Genomic DNA, 20,876 nt, shown 5'->3' with positions numbered 1-20,876 from the left:
ATCATGCATACTTTAATGGTTTCCTTACTCAGTGCATGAGGGTAAGTGTTGAATGTTTAATTCTTGTTGCATGCTGAAATTTTAGTAGATGCTGCTGCTTTACTGTCTTTGCATGCTTAGCAATTATGATTGTTGCATGAATAAATTCTCAGTTGCTATAAACTGTCTTGTATGTCTTTCTATTAATTGTTGCATGATATCTCATCTTCACTCTTTATCTCACTTGTTTCATTAAGAAGTAGCTGTGCTCAGGATTTCGATTCTGACACCCTACTTTGTTGGTTTTTCGCAGGAACAGGTGATCAGTGAAGACGACAACTACTGCGAGGGCACGAGAGTCACAACGAGTTCTGACAGTCTTCTTTGTGGATAGAGTGGCTCTTTGTTTTGGTTTTTCAATCTAATGTTCTTGTTATTTGCTTATTGTCATCAGTAGTTACTTGAGTCAGACACTTTATTTTGAGATTAGTTTTTAATTCATGAATAAAGGTAATGGTTAATTATGGATGTTAATTGCAAGTTCCTTTGTGGTTTGTGACTATCCAGTTGGAATTGGAACTGTGAGGACCCCGGGTCTCTGGAAAGTTTTCCGCACTGTTTTAGAAAAAAAAAAACCGCATTTTCAAAGGGGATGAGTTGGGGTCGTTACACTGAAGGCTATCCTCTAAGGCAAACTGTTCATCTCATTTCCCAGACCTACTGACATGTTTTTTATTCAAAAACCTTAAAGTAAAATTTGAATATTTATTCCCAAAAGGTAAATGTTTGCTAAATTAATTTTGGATTCAGGTCGGAATCAAATCAACGTTTTTAGGCTGAATCTACTCCATAGTCAGATTAAAACTCGATATAATTGCATTTGTTTACAACTAAAGATCAAGTTTTCAATCTTTCTTACTAGATCCAATATTACCATGTATATTTTGAATCCGGATTGAACCTTACCTTGTCGAATCTGATTGAAATGGGGGCTCAGACTTGGATTGGGTGGAATCTAGCATGATTCAGCATGTATGCAATCTGTTTTCACCACAAATTTTGAGCCGTCCTTATGTTGCCATCTAAGCAAAACATGGACCATAACAGTGGGTCTGGAAAACCAGACGAGCAGCATGCTGTTAGGCTCGGCTTGAAAATTGAGCTCGGCAAGCCTAGCTATGAGCCAGGTCGTTTAGATGAACAAGCTGAGCACAAACATGGCAAGCTCAGCTCAGCATGTATAGGCTTGTTTTACATATTATATACTTATATACTTTATATTATATATATTTTATGTATGTTATATATTATATGTGTTATATATATATTATTTATATTTGATATATTGTGAAACAGAAAAAAATAATTATAAATAATAAAAAAATGAGCCAGCTCATGATCTGCTCACCAAACTCGGCTGGTGACCAGCTCAAGCTGGGGTGTACCCTCTCAAGCTCGACTCTTTGGGCTCGTAACAGGATAAAAAAAAAGGTGGGGCCCATCCAATAAGTGGAATTGAGTGAGGCCAGGTTGCCCAAAACTGATCCACATGAACCAATCCTACACAACATACTCGTGTATATATATATATATATATATATATATATATATATATATATATATATATAGATAGATAGAGAGAGAGAGAGAGAGAGACTATCCAACTTTCACTTTTTAAAGTTGAGCGTGAAGGGGAAGCTGGTGGCTCCCCCCGGTCCAAAAAGTAAAGATATAAACACTGTTATAATTCATTTTACATTTATTACCTGGTTTAGTAAAATGTCATTTCACGCTAACAACACACTAGCGTGGTGATACCAAAAAAGATTGAGAAACATGATCTCAAACTAATCACCCTAAAGCCAATAAAAGTAAGTTATTTACCAAAAATTGCAGGGTAAGCCCTCAGCAGACAGAACAGCGACCGTAAGTACAGCAGGCTGAGCGAACGCGGCTAGGTCTCTGCCCCTGAGGCGGTTTCTGTGAGTAAAACAAAAAGAAGAGCGACATTATCCTTTTATAGGATAACTCACAAAAAAACTATTCACTTGGTGTTTTGAGTTATTAGGGAATATAGAAACTACTCATCATGCCACTTCCGTGTTTTAATGTTTCACAACATCACTGATTTACAAAAAACCACCTATTTTTATTACATATTAACAGAAAGCTGCACAACACTTTTCTTATTATAATTAGCAGCCTTTTTAAAATAATTTATGTTTCAAAGACATTCTTGGCCCAAAAAACATTTGGTTGACCTCTGTTTAGTTTTAAACGACAGGGTCAAAATGTCCTCATTATTGTCAATGAATCAGATTTTATTTGATATGTGGTTCCAATTAGTTGCATTTGGTAAGCTAAAACCATATTAATTATAATCTGCGGATGTGATTTTGATTTTTTTTACCGAATCCTACAAATATCAGAATTTGATGGATATCCAAATCCGTTTATATCTAAAAAAGCAGATCTGGCACTAGGTTTTCACCATTCAAATCCATTCAGCCAATATCTTATTAGTCCAATATGGTATCAGCCACACCCTATCCGAATCCAAACCGTTTACATCCCTACCTCTGGATAATTTAGGACAAAGGCCGGTGGTGTAATAAGTAATAACCATAGTTTTCAGAAATATCTGATAAATTAGGATCGTTGTTAGAAATATTCAATAAAAAAAGAGAAAAACGAAAACCCCACTACAAGATGATCCCCGTAAGGCCGGGTTCGTGGGGCCCACCCGGGGTTTTCCCTCGCTTCGGTATCTCGTCGTAAAAAAAAGGAAAGAAAAGAGAAGGGAACCTCCGCGATCACATACGTGATCTTCCTCTTCTTCTTCTTTTCAATGGCGGTCGATTTCAGAACTGCGAGAATGGATCCCTCTTCCTCCCCGTCGCCGTTTTCCGTCGATCTCAGCGGTAAATTTCCGGCCGTCGACTCCCTTTCCGACAAGAACCCCCCCAATCACCTCTCTCGATCTTCATCGACGTTCGAATCTGTAGATTTGCATACGTCGTTTCTAGGGCATCAGAACTCGACTTCTTCCGAAAATCTTGGGGCTCAGAGTTACCTGGGAAACCAGAGGAGACTGGGTTTCCTCGAGAATTTTAGGGCGCGAACGCTCGATAGCCCGTTCCTACCGTCCGTGCCGCCGTCGTTCTTATCGGAATCGGCGGAGAAAAATCAGAATCCGTCGAGGCATTTGCTCTTCAAGGTGAAGAAGTGTTCGACTTTGCAGAAGGGGAAGGTTTCTGCTTCGGGCGGTTCCGGCGGCGTCCTCGTCGATGACAAGACGATCGGTACAGCGTCGGATGATCCGTTTGGATTGAGTTCAGTGCCTGGTGAATCTTTTTCGGATTGGAATGGCAGTTTATTTGGAAAATCTGGTGATCACATTGGGTTGTTTGGTTCTGATGGTTCTGGGGTTGAAATTGGCTCTGGTTCTGATAATTTGCACGGTTTTGAGAGTGACGGGATGCCAGAAACATGCAATTCGGATGATTCTAGGGATCACGTTAGCTCAGATGAATCAAGGGATCAAAATTTCATGGGTGATTTGAGATTTAGCGATGTGGGTGGTCGTAGGATCAATAATGATTTCGTATTCGGCGATTCTGTTAGTGGTAGAGTGGGCAGTTTTTCTGCGTTTGGAAGAAGTGGTGATGAGAATGTGGGTGCTTCTTCGTGCTATGTGGGTGTTTCTAAACAGACAACAGTTCTGCGTGAACGTATTTCTGGTCAGAATCCGTTTCCTTCAAGAGTTGGTTTGGATAAAAAAGACTCAAGCTCATTGAGTGGCTTGGGTTCGGGAGGGCCTTCCTTGCGGATGGACAGCGATGTGGGGATTAGCTTGAATGGAGGTCGTTTTGGAGTTTCCGATCGCAGTGAGTTTGTACTCGGAAGCGGTAGTCAGAAGGTTTCTCTATCAAAACAGAATCCGACGAGCTATGGAGATGCTAGTGCAGGTGTGCCATTCTCGGAGATGGGGAGATTGAAGATTGATGCTGTGGATTCAACTGGTAGACTTCCTCATTCTGCTGAGAATGGGATACTTGAGGAGGATAACAAAGGCCACAGAGTTGGAGATCAGAATAGCAATGATCCTTCTTTTACATTTGAAGCTGGTACTGGGGCGAATTCAGTTGCTGGTGGCAGCATCCGAGGTTCAAGCGAGCAGGTCAAGGAAGCTGCATTTGATTTCAAGGCTTGTGAGAGAAGGTCCACAGATGATGTTTTACAACAGAATGGTTTTTTTTTCGGGGCTAGTGGTATAAAATCATCAGTTTCATCTAATCTTTCTGCTAATCTGGGATCTGGTCTGCACGAGGAGATGAATAAGGCGAGTACTCGTGCCGAAGCATCAAAAGGTAATTCAGATGGTCGTTCTCATGGGAAATCCACAGCCTTTCTGCCTGATGAGTTGAAGAAGTCCACTATTGAAACCAGATTGCAGAAGCATTGTGACACATATTCGAGGGATAATATTCCTACTCTGAATGCACAAAGGACCTTCAGCTGTGATAGCAAGGATTCCACCATGGGCAAGAATGTCACCGAGGAAATAAGTTTCCCATTTATGGGAGATGCTTTTCTGAATAGAAGCTTTGTCTTTGGGTCTAGTGCTTCAGCTAGTTGGTTTCAGGAAAATGTATCGTCCAATCCGGTTGATGAGGTGGGAAAGTTGAAACTTAAAATGGGATTGCAGGATGGCAGTGGCACATATTTAAGCGGTTTCCATCCTGCACCTTCTGAGGCAGGGATCTTCAGTAAGGACTGCTTTCCGGGTGCAAGTGAGCCAGAGGTCGGGGAACCTGCGTTTGCTTTTAAGGTCGGTCAGAGCATATCCAGAGGTGATCCTTTTCAGCAGAATGGTTTTGTTTTTGGGTCTAGCCGTGTGAAAGCATCAATTTCAAGTAAAAACGCATGTAGGTATCCTCCTGGAAATATGGGATCTGCATTACATGATGAGATGAAGAAGCTGAACACAGAAAACACGGGAAGTAGTTCAGCCAATGCGGGTACAAGTGATAATGTTCCTTGTCCCAGCATGCCAGGAGCCTCTAGCAAGGGTAATAAGGGTCCAACCCTTGAGAAGAGCTCAAGACATGAAGGCAGGACCTTGGTCCCGGATAATGTTCCCCAGGAGCATGATTTTTCTGCTGGGACTGGTGACGCAAAATCTTCAAATAGTGGTTCAGATGGTCATTTGCACGGCAAGTCAGTATCTAGTCTGCCTCGTGAGACGAAGTCATCAAAAACTGAAGGTGGCATGCATGTGAATGGTAACATTCCTGCTCTGCATGTGCCAAGGGCCTTCAACAGTGATAGAAAGGATCCCACCATTCGGAAGGACTCTATATACAAGAGCAGTTTCTCAGTCTCAGGCGATGCTTTTCAGCATGAAGCGTCAGCTCCAGATGAGAATTCATCTAGTGAGTTTAAAACAAACTCAGCATCCAGTCTTCCTGATGAAATGAGCAAGTTGAATCTTGAAAGCGAATCAAGGAATTCTGGTAACATGCACTCAAATGATAATATTCCTGGTCCTACTAAGCCATGGACCTTTGGCAGGGATAGCATGCATCCCACCAAGGGGAAGATTAGTGCACATAAAAGTGGATTCTCAGTTGTAGATGATGTTCCTCAGCAGAATGTTTTTGTCTTTGGTTCTAGTAGCGCAAAAAAATCAGTTTCAAATGAGAATTTAACTGGTCATTCTTTTGGAAGCTCAGATGCTACCCTGCATGATGAAATGGGCATGTTGAATACAGAAAATGAAACTCCGGATTTTGATAACGTGCTCCCTAGTGATAGTAGTCGTGGCTCCATTGGTTCTAGAGAACTAGGAGATTACAATGACCCAAGTAAGGGGAAGAATTCTAGTAGTCCTGTTTTTTCTGTTGCCAGATCGCAGACTGGTAAAGCCTATATTCGTCCTAGACAAGGTCATGTTTCACAAGCTGCTGATGGCATGGCTTTTCCAGTTCAGGGAACAGAGACAGCTACCTCTTCTTCTCGATGCTCTAGTGAGGATATTGATCCATCAAATGTAGCCGAGAAGAGTTCTTGTGATCCTATGGGGTCTGAGACAATTCCATTAGCTTTCACATTTGGAGGTGGAGGAGAAAGGGGATCTGGCCCCTCTGCTCAACCAAAGGAAGATTCAAGGCCCAGTGCAGAAAGTGCCACTGGGTCTGAGATTCCATCATCTGCTGGAATTCCATCTGAACTGCCTGGTTCTTGGGGAGGAGTAGACGAAACACTTGCAGATCCAAGATCTTCAAAAGTAGAGGGTCCGCATCTACAGAAAGATTTTTCTTGGACCTTTTCTGAGAATCCTTTTGCAAGTATGGGCAAACAATTTGAATGTGCAAAAGGAGGGCGGAGTAAAACTGTTGGGCCAAAAAAAAAGGGAGGGAAGTCAAAGAAACCTGCTGCAGCCAAGTCAAGGGAGCAATCCTCTGTTTTGCTGGAGAGAAGTTCCCAGGATAAATTTGAGTTGGATTCTGCAGGTAGTTATTCACCAATGGATTTCTCTCCTTACAGGGAGGCATCACCATATGGTGAATACTCAAGGGCAACTTCTGTAGCTTACGGTGAATCTGTCAGCCTTGGTGCTGATTATGCGGCGAAGGATTCACATCATTCTGTTTCCACTGATGAGATAGATGTGAAGGTAGGTGACGGAACACAGCCCTTCTGTAATGATGGGGGTAAAAAAACAGGTTACTGGAAACCTATGCCTGAAGAATTGAGTGGTGAAAATGCCAAGCATTATTTTGATAAAAGCACGATAGGTGTTGACGGCTCTGTATCAGATAGAAATGGCACTTGGTGGAGTTCTTATGATGACAATATTTCTGCTTCAAGACCTGCAAATGAAGGGCTTAACTTTAGAACGGCAACTTTGGATGCAGAAAGTGGGGGATGCACGACAACTGGTGAGTGCTCTAAATTGGATGCTGCAAATCTAGAGAAAAATGATGGTTCAAAGTTCGCTTTTTCTTCAAAAACGGAAGGAATTAATGAACCCACGTTCACCTTTGCTGCATCACTTGCCCTACAGTATCCATTCTCGGCAGTAAAGAACCATCCCAGAAGAAAACATCGGACAAAAGCTGACAGAGATGCGTATGGATCCAACTCAAGTGCGAACTATCTTATTGATTCCCCTGTTGTGAATCTATTTCCACTTGCTGGTGGTGGTCTTGGCCAAACTAGAAGTGAAAAAGCAGCTCCATTAGTAACTCGAGGGAGTGGGGAGCAGTATCCTGAGACAACATTAAACCAAAACATATTTATGGATGTAAAGTCAGCAGTGAGACTAGAACCTATACCACCTGCTGATGAAACTATGGGTGAATCTGGTTCTAAAGTATCTATCGTGTCTCCTGTTCTATTGAATGCTAATGCATCAATGCCCACGCCAATTGCAGCAGCTGCAGCACTGGAAGCTTGTGAGAAGTGGCGACTCAGGTACATCTTATGTCGATTCCATTCCGTTTTTTAAATGTTCTTTCTTCTTCCCCCACCACCTTCTTGATTTTCATTAACTTATGAATGTGTAGATTTCTTTTTTCTTAGTGACTTTGATTCTATTTATGACAGGGGAAACCAAGCTTATGGAAAAGGGGAATTATCTATGGCTGAGGAGTATTATACACGTGGATTAAGTAGTGTTCCTCCAAATGAGACATCTAAAAACTGTACAAGGGATTTAATGCTATGTTATAGCAATCGCGCCACGACTCGCTTTTCTCTAGGCAGAGTGAGAGAAGCACTAATGGATTGCATGGAAGCTATTGCAATTGATTCATCCTTTCAAAAGGCACAACTTAGAGCAGCAAAGTAAGGCTAGTTTTAGGAGTCCCTTTCTTTTTGTGTGTTTCTCCTATTTGATCATGTAATCTGCTCATTCATGAATTTATTTGCACCCTTTCTTTACAATGGTAGTGGATTATTGTCTGGACTAGTCTCATAGGCATATGAATGTGCCAAATTCTTCTTGGAATTGAGTTTGTGCATGATGCTTTTAGTACAGTCTACTAGAGCTTTGCTTTACAAGATGCATGTGATGCTGTAATATGTTCATGTTTTGCATGAATTGTGGTTGGCTTTTGCCTGATGCTTTTAATTGGGTATATGAATGTTCCCTCGTGGCTTGTGCCAGGTGCTATTGGGTCCCTGATTTGGTATTCGTGACTTCTTGCTTGTATAGCTGTGTAGTATATCATTACTTTTTCTGGTGCTTAGTCCTCCAGAATCAACTTCAAATCTTTTATTATATAACTTTTGAGATGATTGATATGAATGCATATGGTACAATTCCATTACAATAGGTCATTTGACAATCCTTTTTTTTCTTTGAAATGATTTCATATTCTTTAGTGTATGTGCATCTGCATGTGTCTCCCTTCTACATGAGGGGTTATATATTCATGATTTTGGAAGGTTACTAGTTTATTCCTTTGCCCCCATGGTTGGTTCATTGTAGGCTCCTTTTTCCACAAGAGGGCCTATGTACCATTGAGTTGGATATACATAACTCTTTATTAAGTTATTCTTACTTTTGGTCTGTTTTCCTTTGGTGCTGCTCCAATGACACTTTTGAATATTGGAATGCTTTGTTGTTTTTCCTTTTTCAGTTGCTATCTTGCCCTTGGGGATGTTCAAGATGCTTTGGCATACTACAGTAAATGCTTGCAACATGGAAGCAACTCAAATGTAGATCAAAAGGTTGTCACAAAAGCTTCAAATGGTTTACAAAAAGCCCAGGTAATTTTAGCACCATATTAGTTGGATAATTTAATGATACTTTGTGTTTCTTATATTGCCATGTTTGTACTTTGTACTGAACGGGGCGAAGTTTCCTTGTACCATGCATGTCCATCAAGTGGTGTAAAAGCATGGTTCCTGACTTATGAAAAAGAAAAGGGAAAAGCAGAAGTTTATTATCTAAAATGGAAAAGGTTATATATATATATAAAGTTATGCATCATGAGACATGAACATAATATAAAACCAGTCTAATTGTACAGGCATATCAATGCACACATCTATTCTTGATTAAACATGGTACATAATTGCATAATCATGTGGACTTTATGCTTATAACAAGTCATTACTTCGTAATGTGATTCTATTTTCAATTCACAACTTCATAGCTATAGCATAATTTGCATGGCTAACCATAACTTTTACTGTGTTATGCATCTGATTCAAAAGCTTGCAGTTATGTTCCTGGGATGTGCCTTCTTGAAGATGCTATTTTTTTGTTGTCTTAAATAGCTTAAACTCAAACGGAAACATTAAGCTTTATCTACAAATTTCATGAGTTTATGTTATTTTCTTTATTTTTAACCACTATGATTCAAGCTTATGAGAAAGTTTAGAGTTTTGGCTTGACTGATTACCTTTTAGTTCTTTCGTTTAAAAGAAAAAGAAAAAGAAATGTTTGATATTGATAGACTACCTTTTAGTTCTTTGTTTAAAAAAGAAAAAGAAATGTTGAATATTGGTATTAAAGCCATAACTTGCCTTTCTGATTGGCAGCAACTGGATAAGTACATGGATCAGTCTTCTAAGCTTTTACAGAAGACGACTTCTGATGCTGCAGCAAATGCATTGCAAATTATTGATGAGGCTTTATCAATAAGTCCGTTTTCCAACCACTTAGTTGAAATGAAGGTGGAGGCCCTTTTAATGGTTTGTGCATCTCTGCTTTCTCAGTTACTATGATTTCAGTAGAAGTCATATTTATTGTGATTTGCAAACATAATACATAAAGTTTTATCCTCTTCCAGTGGTCTTGTTTGGACAAGTGAATCTTAAAGTTGTTTTAAGTTGTTTGGGTATATGATAATTTGTATTCTTAGGGTGCTGACACGTGCCTTCTTTCTTCATCTGCAGCTTCGCAAGTATGACGAAGTGATTCAGTTATGTGAACAGACTCTAGAATCTGCATATAGAAACTCTGCCCTTATTAGTTCCAACTGCAAGACTCAACATGAGGATGGAACGGCTAAAGCAGAAAGGTCTGCAGTAAGGGTCTGGCATTGGTGCATGATTTCAAGGTGTTACTTTCTTCTTGGAAGGCTTGAGGATGCTCTTGACTTGCTTCAGGAGCATGGAATAGGGGATTCTGATGTACAAAAGTAAATACATCCTCATTCTTTACGTTCAAAAGTTTGGTTATTTATGCTTGATTTTCATGTAGATTTATAGCCAAAAATATCGAGAAAGATTTAATGCAATTAAAATCTTTGCAGGTTTAGTGTCAAGACTGCAGAATCTTCATTGACATTGCCTGCCGTTATTCGTGAACTATTACGCCTCAAAGTATTATGATCACTTCTTCATAAAGTCTTCCTCTTTGTGCTTGAAAAGTTTGTCTTTGACTTGTGTTTATTTTGGCATTTTGAGAACCTATTTTCTACTCTTAGCTTCCTGTTTTCCAATTATATATGCTGAAATCCTTTTATTGAAGTAACCTTTGTCTTTTTTCTTTTTTTCTTGCTTTTGGTAGCTGTATTTATTTTTTCATTGAAGCATTGACATTTTACAAGCTAAGGTATCTTGAATTCCATGCATATGAAAATTAATACCTGAAATATGATCGTGTGAGTACTTGCAATTGTTTCTTATACTTTCAGGGCATGTCATACTTTCAGAAGTCTGTTGGTGTTTCCAGCATTTTTGTTAATCCTTATAACTGATGATTTAATACCAGCATTATCTAGTATTCTGAGCATATTTGTGAATGTTAGTAATTTATTATACTGTATGACATGGAAGTGCTACATGTCAAGGTGGTTCCTGAGAAAACTGTAGATTTACCAGAAAATAATTGCAGAAATAGAGAATGACACAACAGTCAATATGGGGGCTGTAACTTGCACGATTCCCAATGAGGGAGGTTGTGCCCTATACTCATCGTTATATATTGAAAACATGACAATAATAGCCCTGTTTAATATACAGATAGAACAGTTACTTACAGGGGTATATAATGTAAACAAATAAATACCTGTCACATGGGTGCGGGTGCGACACGGGTGCGGCGCAATTTCAAAAATTTTGGACACGGGGTCACGGCTATATATAACAATAATAATAATAATAATATATCCAGTGTGTGCATATATGTGGATATTGTCCTCTAAAGTTTGGCACCAGCATGAGTGTTTTTACAAACTTTGCAAATTATACTTTTGCCCTTGAAGAAAGGGGGGTCCGGGGGCTCCCCCCGGCGCGGGTCAGGGGGGGCGTAGGGGGGCAGCGCCCCCCGGAATTTTTTTTCTGGGGCTTATGTTTGAGACTCATGCTATATATATATATATATTAAAAAAATATATATATAAAAAGATCATTTTTTTGTTTTTTGCCCTAAAAATGGACATTTTTGGACTCGGTCAATGTTGATCGAGTCCAAAACGAGAACGGGCTTGGCTTCGATTTGTTGACCAAGTCCGACTCGTCGTTGACCAAGTCCGGGTCGTGTCCTAAGCCGCACCCATATCAGGGTGTGTCGACTCAGGTGTTGCGCCTTCCTAGCCGAGTCCGTGTGACTTAGATAAATACACAGCCTAATAGCCTCCCTCAAGTTGTACTTTGTTCTTTATCATGGACAACTTGCTCTTCAAAAGCCAAAATCTTTGTTTAGTCAACCCTTTTGTGAACAGATCAACCAGTTGATGTTCCGTAAGGACAAATCTAGCATCCAACTCATGACCTTCTAATAGAATGTTGGTCTATTTCAATATGCTTTGTCTTCCCATGATAAATTGGATTTAAGGATATCTTAATTGTACTTTGATTATCACAAAGTAGGATAAACTGCGAGATCACCTCTCCTAAATCATTTAGAAGATACCTAATCCAAGTAATTCCAGCTCTCAACATCCATGGACCGGTATTCAGTCTTTGTACTGGATCTAACTACTGCCCTTTGTTAACTAAATTTCTTCAAATGAAAATACAACAGCCAGATAGCCATATGTAGATCTCCTCTCATCTGGACCTCCCACCTTAGTTGTCAAAAGCGTCGACTAGGTGCAGGGCCACTGCCTAGGCTTATGAGTCTAGGCGATAGGGCCCTATTTTCCCGCCTAAGTGTTAGAATGTTATGATCTCCAGGTTCACCTGTGCAAGAAAAGTGAAAACACGATAATGAAAAGAGGTTGCAGAAAAACAACACATTAAAGTCTTCTCATTGTATTGGGGTATGAGTATTTAATTAATATATACTTTTAGGGTACAAAAATACCCTTTAATAACAAATAGAATTACAACACTATGTTTGGATCTGGATCCGATCCAGTACAAAGGTCTGGTCTAGTCACTTCTTTTCAGCCTCCCTCAAGTTGTGCATGGTCTTGAACCATGAACAACTTGCTTTTCAGAAACCAGAATTTGTCCTTTATGAGCCCTTTGGTGAAAATATCCGTAACTTGCTCATCGGTTCACACAAACATAGGCTCAATCTCCTTTTCTTCAACCTTTTTCCTGACGAAATGTTGATCTATCTCAATATGCTTGGCTCGACTGTGATAGATGGGATTAAAAGACATATTAATGGCACTTTGATTATCACACAACAGAAGTGATCGAGCAATCAGTTCTCCCATCTCTGTTAAGAGATGTCTTATCCATGTAGCCTCAGCAGTGACACAACCATCGATCTATATTCAGCCTCTGTGCTCGACCTAGCAACCGCCTTTTGCTTTCTACTGCTCCAAGACACCATGTTTGACCCAATGAAACTACAATACCCAGATACTGACCGTCTTTTATCTGGGTCACCCGCCCAATCAACATCAGCATAAATAATGATTTCATGGCCATTTTGATTTGATTCACTTTTCCTGTACACCAGGCCATCACCAACTGTACCTTTTAGATACTGTAGTATTCGCTTAACTGCCTCCATGTGCAGTGTATGAGGTTCATGCATAAACTAAGATACCTGATTAACCGAATACACGATATCTGGTCTAGTAAAAGTTAGGTATTGCAGCATGCCAACTATGCTGCGATACTTTGTGGGATCCTCATATAAATCTCCTTCTTTAGAACTCAGTTTCTGATGGATGATATTGGGAGTTGCTAATGACTTACAATCTTTCATGCCTGCCTTACTAAGAATATCCATGGTGTATTTGTGTTGAGTAAGAGTAAGGGTATCACATGTCTTATCAACTTCCACCCCGAGAAAATTTCGCAGATCTCCCCGATCCTTCATTTTGAATCTCTGATTTAATAACTTCTTTACTTCCTCAATATGACCTATGCAGTTCCTTGTGATAATAATATCTACGTATATCAATAGAAGAGTGATAACATTTCGTTCATTGTGAATAAATAATGAGTGATCTAGAAGAGACCGAGAGAAACCGTGCTTCTGTATTTCCAGTGAAAAACTCTCGAACCATGACCGAGAAGCTTGTTTCAATCCATAGAGTGCTCTTTTCAACTTGCATACATACTGATTGGCATCTTGTTCTGCGTAACCAGTGGGTTGCTCCATATAAACTTCCTCCTTTAGGTCCCCATGTAAAAAACATTTTTTACATCTAGTTGGCTCAATGTCCATCCATGTTCAATGGCTAAACTTAAGACAATATGAATGGTCCTCATCTTAACAACAAGACTGAAAGTTTCATCAAAGTCCTGTCCTTGTTCTTGTGTGAACCCTTTAGCTACAAGTCTAGCTTTATACCTTTCAATGCTCCCATCTGGTTTATATTTTATCTTGTACACCCACTTCGATCCAACCACATTTCTATTTAGTGATCTAGGCACAACTTCCCATGTACCACATTCATGTAAGGCTTCCATTTCTTCATTCATCGCTTCGATCCATCTTCTGGAACTCGCAGCTTGATAGAATGTGAGAGGCTCATCTTCTTTATTTATGGACGTTAGGAACAGTTGAAAATCCAAAGAAATTTTTTTATAGCTTACCCACCTGTCAAGCGGATGTCGGGATGGATGAGGGGCCTTTCTCATGCCGGGTGTAGACAATACCCTTATACCTTACTGGCTCAAAGTTTTGTGTAGTAACCTCTTCTGGTTGAGAGTCATCTGCTGATTCCCCACATACCTCTTCCTGACTGCAACCTGTAGGACAATCATCCTTAGTATTGGAGAAGAGTTCTAAATTTAACCATGGATAGTACACCTCAACACTGGGACTTGGAGTAGCAACATGAAGGTTTGAATTAGCAGGTGTATTGTCAAAATTCATCTCGTCAAACACGACATTTCTTGATATTTTGACACGTTTGCTTAATGGATCATAGCAGCTATACCCCTTGTAGTCTTCAGCATATCCCAAGAACCTGCACTTTAAGGCTTTGTCCTGAAACTTATGTCTCAATGAACCATCAATGTGAACATAGCAAACCGATCCAAACACACGTAATTCATGATAGTCAGGATGAACGCCAAACAAAGAGAAGAATGGTGACTTATTTTCTAAAATAGTCATGGGCAACCGATTTATCACATGGACTGTGGAGTGAAAAACTTCTGTCCATAAGGTGATAGGGAGATTGCTTCCATGCATCATGCTCATTGCACTCTCAACAATATGTCGATGCTTCCTCTCAGCAATCTTATTTTGTTGAGGTGTATGTGGGCAAGACACTCTTCTCTTTATCCCATTATGCTGAAGGAAACTAACAAAATCATTAGAAGAGAATTCACCTTCTCCATCACATTGAAAATTTAGAATGTTGGTAGAGAAATGATTTCTGACAAAGGAGTGAAATTATTAAAACAATCCAAAAACTTGTATAGCGTTAATAGCTATAAATGAAAATAAGGTAATATTTACTGCCAGAAACAGAAGCAATTGGGGCAGGACCCCAGACATCAGAACATATGACCTCAAAGGGCATTGAAGCTCTCTTATTGATTGAATTGAAAGGCAAAACACGACTCTTACATAAGTGACAACTAGGACACTTTGTATCGCTGGCTTCTGGACTCAGACTGGATTTAGGAATGAAATTATTCAAGACAAGTTTTTCAATAAAACGACGTCCACAATGACCCAAACGACTATGCCAAAGAGTTGGCTTATTGCATTCAGAAATGGCAAACACATAATTGGAAGAAACAAAAAATGGATGTTGATAATGCTTTAAGGATGAACAGGCAGAATGAACTGAGAATGAAAGATCTTCTTGGAAGACGTACATGTTGCCTCGTCTCTTTCCTTCAGCGAATGTCTCCCTCGTGCGAAGATCCTTGACATAAACAGAAGAGGGAGTAAATTCAACTGAGGCATTAACATCATCAACAAGTTTTGAGACATAAACAATATTCTTTTGAATATTAGGAGCATGAATAACATTTGAAAGATTAAGAGAAGATTTAGACATGGGTATAATGGTATTTCCAATATGTGAGATGGAGTGATGAGAACCATCTCCTGTGACTATGCTATTTTTTCCAACATAAGGAGTAAGATTCAAGAGCTTACTCGCATCACCCGAGACGCGGGTCGCGGCTCCCGAGTCAACATACCAAATACCTTTGTCATTTTGTTTTATGTTCAAGCCTGCCAAGGCTGCCAATAGCAACTCCTTTACTTCTCCATCCCTCTTAGCCTCTGTTTGTGGGGTTTTCCCCTTATTTTGAGGGTTGAACCAACAATTTGCTTTAATATGCCCTTTCTTATTGCATAGGAAGCAAGTAGGAGTGGGCCTTTGTCCCTGTATATTGGGCGTTGGAAGTAAACCACGACCTCCAAAAGCATTCCTCCCTTGTCCTTCCCTTCCTCGAAAAGAATTTCCTCCTCTACCTCTACCATAAGTCAGTCCGGTGGCTGTTAAAATATATATATATATATATACATTGAAATACCCGATAGGGGTATTCTTGTAATTCTGCCCATGTACCTTTTTATTTTTCTTTTTATCTTTTTTCTTTTTCTTCTTTTACTTTTTCCTTTTTTTGTTTTTTATTTTCTTTATTTAGGATGACCACAATGGGCCCCACTCTTGTAGTCGTTGGGGCCCCAACGGTCAGATTTCTGACCGTTGGAGCTCCCAACGACTACAAGGGAGCCCCCTTGTAGTCTCTTCTTTAGTGCCTCCCTCCTCTATAAATAGAGGAGGTGTTCTCCTTCTTATGTATGAGTTTTAAACCCCTCTCTTCCTTTCTTCATTAATGTTCAACTTATGACTTTAAGTCATTTCCATATTTGAGAGTTTTGTGTGTGCATATTCGGTGTTTGTGTTCTTGGCTCTTGTAGTCACTCTTAAAGAGTGACATTTGCTCTATTGGTGCTTCCGCCTCTTTTCATTACATGGTATCAAAGCAAGGTTGGTGATTGGCCTCTTCTTTGGAATGCGTGACTCATTTATTTGAAGAAAGGAAGGACTTGTTGGTGCCGATGGAACGTGACTCTAAAATGGAGCTTTCTTTTAAGCTAAATGGGTCCAACTATCTCATGTGGGCCTCCGCGATGGAAAATCATCTTAGTGGTAAGAAACTTTGGGGTTTTGTTATGGGAACTACTCCCGAACCCTCTCTTGTTCTCACCAAGATCGAAAATGAAGTTGAAAAGGCTTTAGATGGCGATGAGCGCATCAAAGCCATTAATGATCATCAATCCAAAATTGAGGATTGGGAAAGTAACCATGCCAAAATCTTGGCATGGTTTATGAACAATGTTGACCTTAAAAATTGTGCTAATATAGCCAAATTTAGAAGGGCCAATGAGGCTTGGTTTTTCCTGAAGGGTATGTATACCCGAAAGGATCTTGCTCGACAATTTTTTTGTCAAGAAAAAATCCGTTCCACCAAACAAATGGACATGAGTGTCCGAGACTATTTTAGTTCCTTAACTCCCCTTTGGGATGAACTTGCTCTTCTTGAGCCTAAGTGGGTGGCTCCGGAAGATATTGAATTAAGGAGGGAACAAATTGAGAAAGAACATTTCTTTCAATTTCTTCATGGTCTTCGCCCGGAGTTTGAACAAGTAAGGGCATTTCTTCTCCATAGAAGCAAAGCCTTACCTATTGAAGATGCCCTCGCCGAGATATGTCAAGAAGAAACTCGACTTGGCTTAAGCATCAAGAGTGATGAAGTTTTGGCCGTTACTAGGCCCGGATCAAATGTTAAAGCGTATAGACCTCCCCATTTTAACAAAAATAATAATGGGCCTAGAAGGGGAATTATATGCCATTATTGTAATGAACCGGGTCACATTAGACCGGTTTGCCCAAAACTCAAAGGAAAGGTTGCCGCGGTTGGGGAAACTTCCCCGAAGAAGGAAGAAAGTACCAAAGAAGGAGATATCAAAGAAACTCTAAATCACATCTCCGAAGTTCTTCAACATCTTCTCAAGACTTCTCCTTCAACATCCGGGGCCGCCATTGCCTACTCTTCATCACCTCCAGGTATGTGGATACTAGACTCCGGTGCTTCTTTTCATATGACATCTCATAAAAATTCCCTTTCAAATATTTTTTCCGAACCTATATCTTCTTGTGTGTCAACGGCCGACGATACATCACTAAGCATTGAAAGTATTGGATCACTTGATTTTAAAATTTTTTTTGTTCCTAAAGTAAGAATCGTTCCAAAAATAAATTTAAATCTTTTTTCCGTATCTCAAATCACCGATCATGGATGCCAAGTCTCTTTCTCACCTAAGGATTGCACCGTGCAGGATCTCCAGTCAGGGAAGCTGATTGGGCAAGGCCATAGAAGGGGTGACCTCTACTTTATGGATTTTTTGACTCTTCCATCTAAGCCATTGTGCAATCTTGTAAAAGACAAAAGTATTGGAATATGGCATGAGAGACTTGGCCATCCAAATTTTGTAAAAATGTATCTTTTTCCGTTTTTGAACAATACTTGTAAAGACAATCACATGACTTGTAAAGATTGCATTTTTGGGAAATCTAAAGCTATTCCATTTCCACAAAGAAGTTACTTTACTACTCGGCCATTTGAACTTATTCATTCCGATGTGTGGGGACCTTCCCCTATTTTGTCTAAAGGAGGTTTTTCGTATTATGTGGTATTTATTGATGATTTTACTCGATTCACGTGGATTTATTTCCTAAGTCGCAAATCCGAAGTTTTTTCCTTTAAAGAATTTCATGCCATGGTCAAAAACCAATTTTTGGGAAATCTATCTATTCTTAGATCCGATTCGGGAGGCGAATATATGTCCAATGATTTTCAAAACTATTTGAAAGAAAATGGAATTTTCCATCAACGTTCTTGTCCCAACACTCCGCAACAAAATGGACTTGCGGAAAGAAAGCATAGGCACATAATAGAGACCACAAGAACGTTGTTAATCTCAAGACACATTCCAAAATCCTTTTGGGCCGAAGCGGTTCTAACCTCTATATATCTTATCAACAGAACCCCTTCGTCCTCCTTGAAAAATCTTTCTCCATTTGAAAAACTTTACAATATGTCTCCCGATTATAAAAGACTAAGAATTTTTGGATGTAAATGTTTTGTTTTAACCCACAAGAATGATAAACTTTCCCCTAGGGCTATTGAATGTATTTTTTTAGGATATGGCGAAAAACAAAAGGGGTATCGATGTTTTGACATACTTAAAAACAAGCTTTACATCTCTAAAGATGTCACATTCCTTGAAGAGGAAAGTGGTTTTTCGCACCAACCAAATGAAAATATTGATTATTCATTCTTATTCGACTTATTGCCTAAAGAAAACATCATAGATGATTATATTGATCTTAATGAGTCCCTTAGTGAAGATCTTGTTGAACATCCAAACGATGATCAAAACTTAGAAGAAAATGTCTCAAGACAAATTCAAGTCTACTCTAGAAGGAATGAAAGGAATCCTCCTTGTGCCCTTGAAAAATTTTCCCAAAATGAGTCCATCGAAGAGACTTCTCAAAGAAGATCAAATCGGATTCCCAAAATACCAAATAGATTTGTTTCTTATGATTCTTTTTCACCTAACTTTCGGGCATGCCTACTTGCTCTTCACTCTTTTCATGAACCATCTCATTACAATGATGCTAAGCAATATGCTCATTGGAATGAAGCTATGCAACTTGAACTTAATGCTCTTAAAAAGGCACAAACTTGGGAAATCATTGATCCTCCCAATGACAAGAAACCCATTGGATGTAGATGGGTGTTTAAAGTAAAAACTAAGAGTGATGGTTCATTGGAAAGATATAAGGCTAGGTTGGTAGCCAAGGGATATGCCCAAGAGTATGGGGTAGATTATGATGAAACCTTTGCTCCCGTTGCTCGAATGACTAGTGTTCGAGCCCTTATTGCTATAGCCGCAGTTAAAAAATGGCCAATTTTTCAACTTGATGTCAAAAATGCCTTTTTGAATGGTAATTTAAATGAAGAAGTGTATATGGAACCTCCTCCAGGTATGGGACTTAAATGGAAAAATTTTGAAATTAAAAAAGGCTTTATATGGTCTTAAGCAAGCACCTAAAGCTTGGTATGATAGGTTTAGTAACGTATTAATAAATTTAGGATTTTCTTCTTGTTATACTGACACTGCTCTTTTTGTTAAAAGGACAGGTAATTCCATTATTATGCTTCTGCTGTATGTTGATGATATGATCATTACTGGGAATGACAGAAAGGGAGTAAATGATGTAAAGTCCATGTTAAAAGAAACTTTTGATATGTCTGACCTTGGTTATTTGAGATATTTTCTAGGGATTGAAGTGGCTTATTCCCCGCGAGGATACATCCTATCTCAGATGAAATTAGCTGCAGAAATTTGTGCCAAATCAGGAATATCTGATGAAAAGAAAGTTGAGACTCCCGAAGTCATTAATGCAAAACTGAGACTTGAAGATGGTGTTCTTCTTGAGGATCCAACCCCCTACCGTCAATTAATCGGATCTCTCACCTATCTATCCATCACACGTCCAGACATAGCTCATGCGATTCATGCAGTAAGCCAGTTTCAGCATGCATCTACTTCGGTTCATATGGCAGCCGTATTGAGAATTGTCAGATATATCAAAAATACTATATCAAAGGGACTCTTCTTATCCTCTTCCTCCTCTCTTGAATTAACTGCTTTTACTGATGCTGACTGGGGAGGAAATCCCAATGATCGTATCTCAATAACGGGTCTTTGTATTTTTTTAGGTGAATCTCTCATTTCGTGGAGATGCAAGAAGCAACAGAAGGTTTCACTGTCATCCACTGAAGCTGAATATCGGGCCATGACAATGACAATTATGGAAATCGTATGGCTCAGAAGTCTCCTTGCTGACATGGGCGTCCCCATTTCCACTCCCACCAAGCTCTGTTGTGACAACAAAAGTGCGATTTACATTGCTAGTAATCACACCTTTCATGAGCGGACCAAGCATATTGAAATGGACTGCCACTATGTTCGAGATGAATACCTCAGAGGGACTATCTCATTACCATATGTTACTTCAGAGCATCAACTAGCTGACTTCTTCACCAAGGCGCTCCCAACTCCACGATTCATGTTTCTCCTTAGCAAACTTTCGGTCTTCTCCCCCGTAAAGTTTGAGGGGGCGTGTTAAAATATATATATATATATATATATATATATATATATATACATCCGTATATATATAAGTATATGTATACATATATGTATATATATATACATTGAAATACCCGATAGGGGTATTCTTGTAATTCTGCCCATGTACCTTTTTATTTTTCTTTTTATCTTTTTTCTTTTTCTTCTTTTACTTTTTCCTTTTTTTGTTTTTTTTTCTTTATTTAGAATGACCACAAGGGGCCCCACTCTTGTAGTCGTTGGGGCCCCAACGGTCCGATTTCTGACCGTTGGAGCTCCCAACGACTACAAGGGAGCCCCCTTGTAGTCTCTTCTTTAGTGCCTCCCTCCTCTATAAATAGAGGAGGTG

General features: G+C 39.5%; 1 protein-coding gene across 1 annotated transcript in view; it reads left to right on the top strand.

The window, feature by feature from the left end:
* The first annotated feature begins 2,778 nt into the window (after positions 1-2,778).
* Positions 2,779-20,876, top strand: part of LOC149836533 (uncharacterized) — a 42,031-nt gene continuing 23,933 nt past the window's right edge. The window contains exons 1-6 of the mRNA XM_090005412.1: positions 2,779-7,458; positions 7,591-7,830; positions 8,628-8,757; positions 9,535-9,687; positions 9,892-10,136; positions 10,251-10,320. Coding sequence (XP_089861538.1) covers positions 2,828-7,458; positions 7,591-7,830; positions 8,628-8,757; positions 9,535-9,687; positions 9,892-10,136; positions 10,251-10,320 — 5,469 coding nt within the window. The 5' untranslated portion in view covers positions 2,779-2,827. The remainder of the gene's footprint in view (positions 7,459-7,590; positions 7,831-8,627; positions 8,758-9,534; positions 9,688-9,891; positions 10,137-10,250; positions 10,321-20,876) is intronic.

The sequence above is a fragment of the Nuphar pumila genome, chromosome 5 (assembly GCF_984573655.1).
Source record: "Nuphar pumila chromosome 5, dmNupPumi1.hap1.1, whole genome shotgun sequence".
In the NCBI taxonomy this organism is placed as follows: domain Eukaryota; kingdom Viridiplantae; phylum Streptophyta; class Magnoliopsida; order Nymphaeales; family Nymphaeaceae; genus Nuphar; species Nuphar pumila.
Note: the sequence above shows the minus strand (reverse complement) of the source record. Positions and strands in the feature narration are given on the sequence as shown.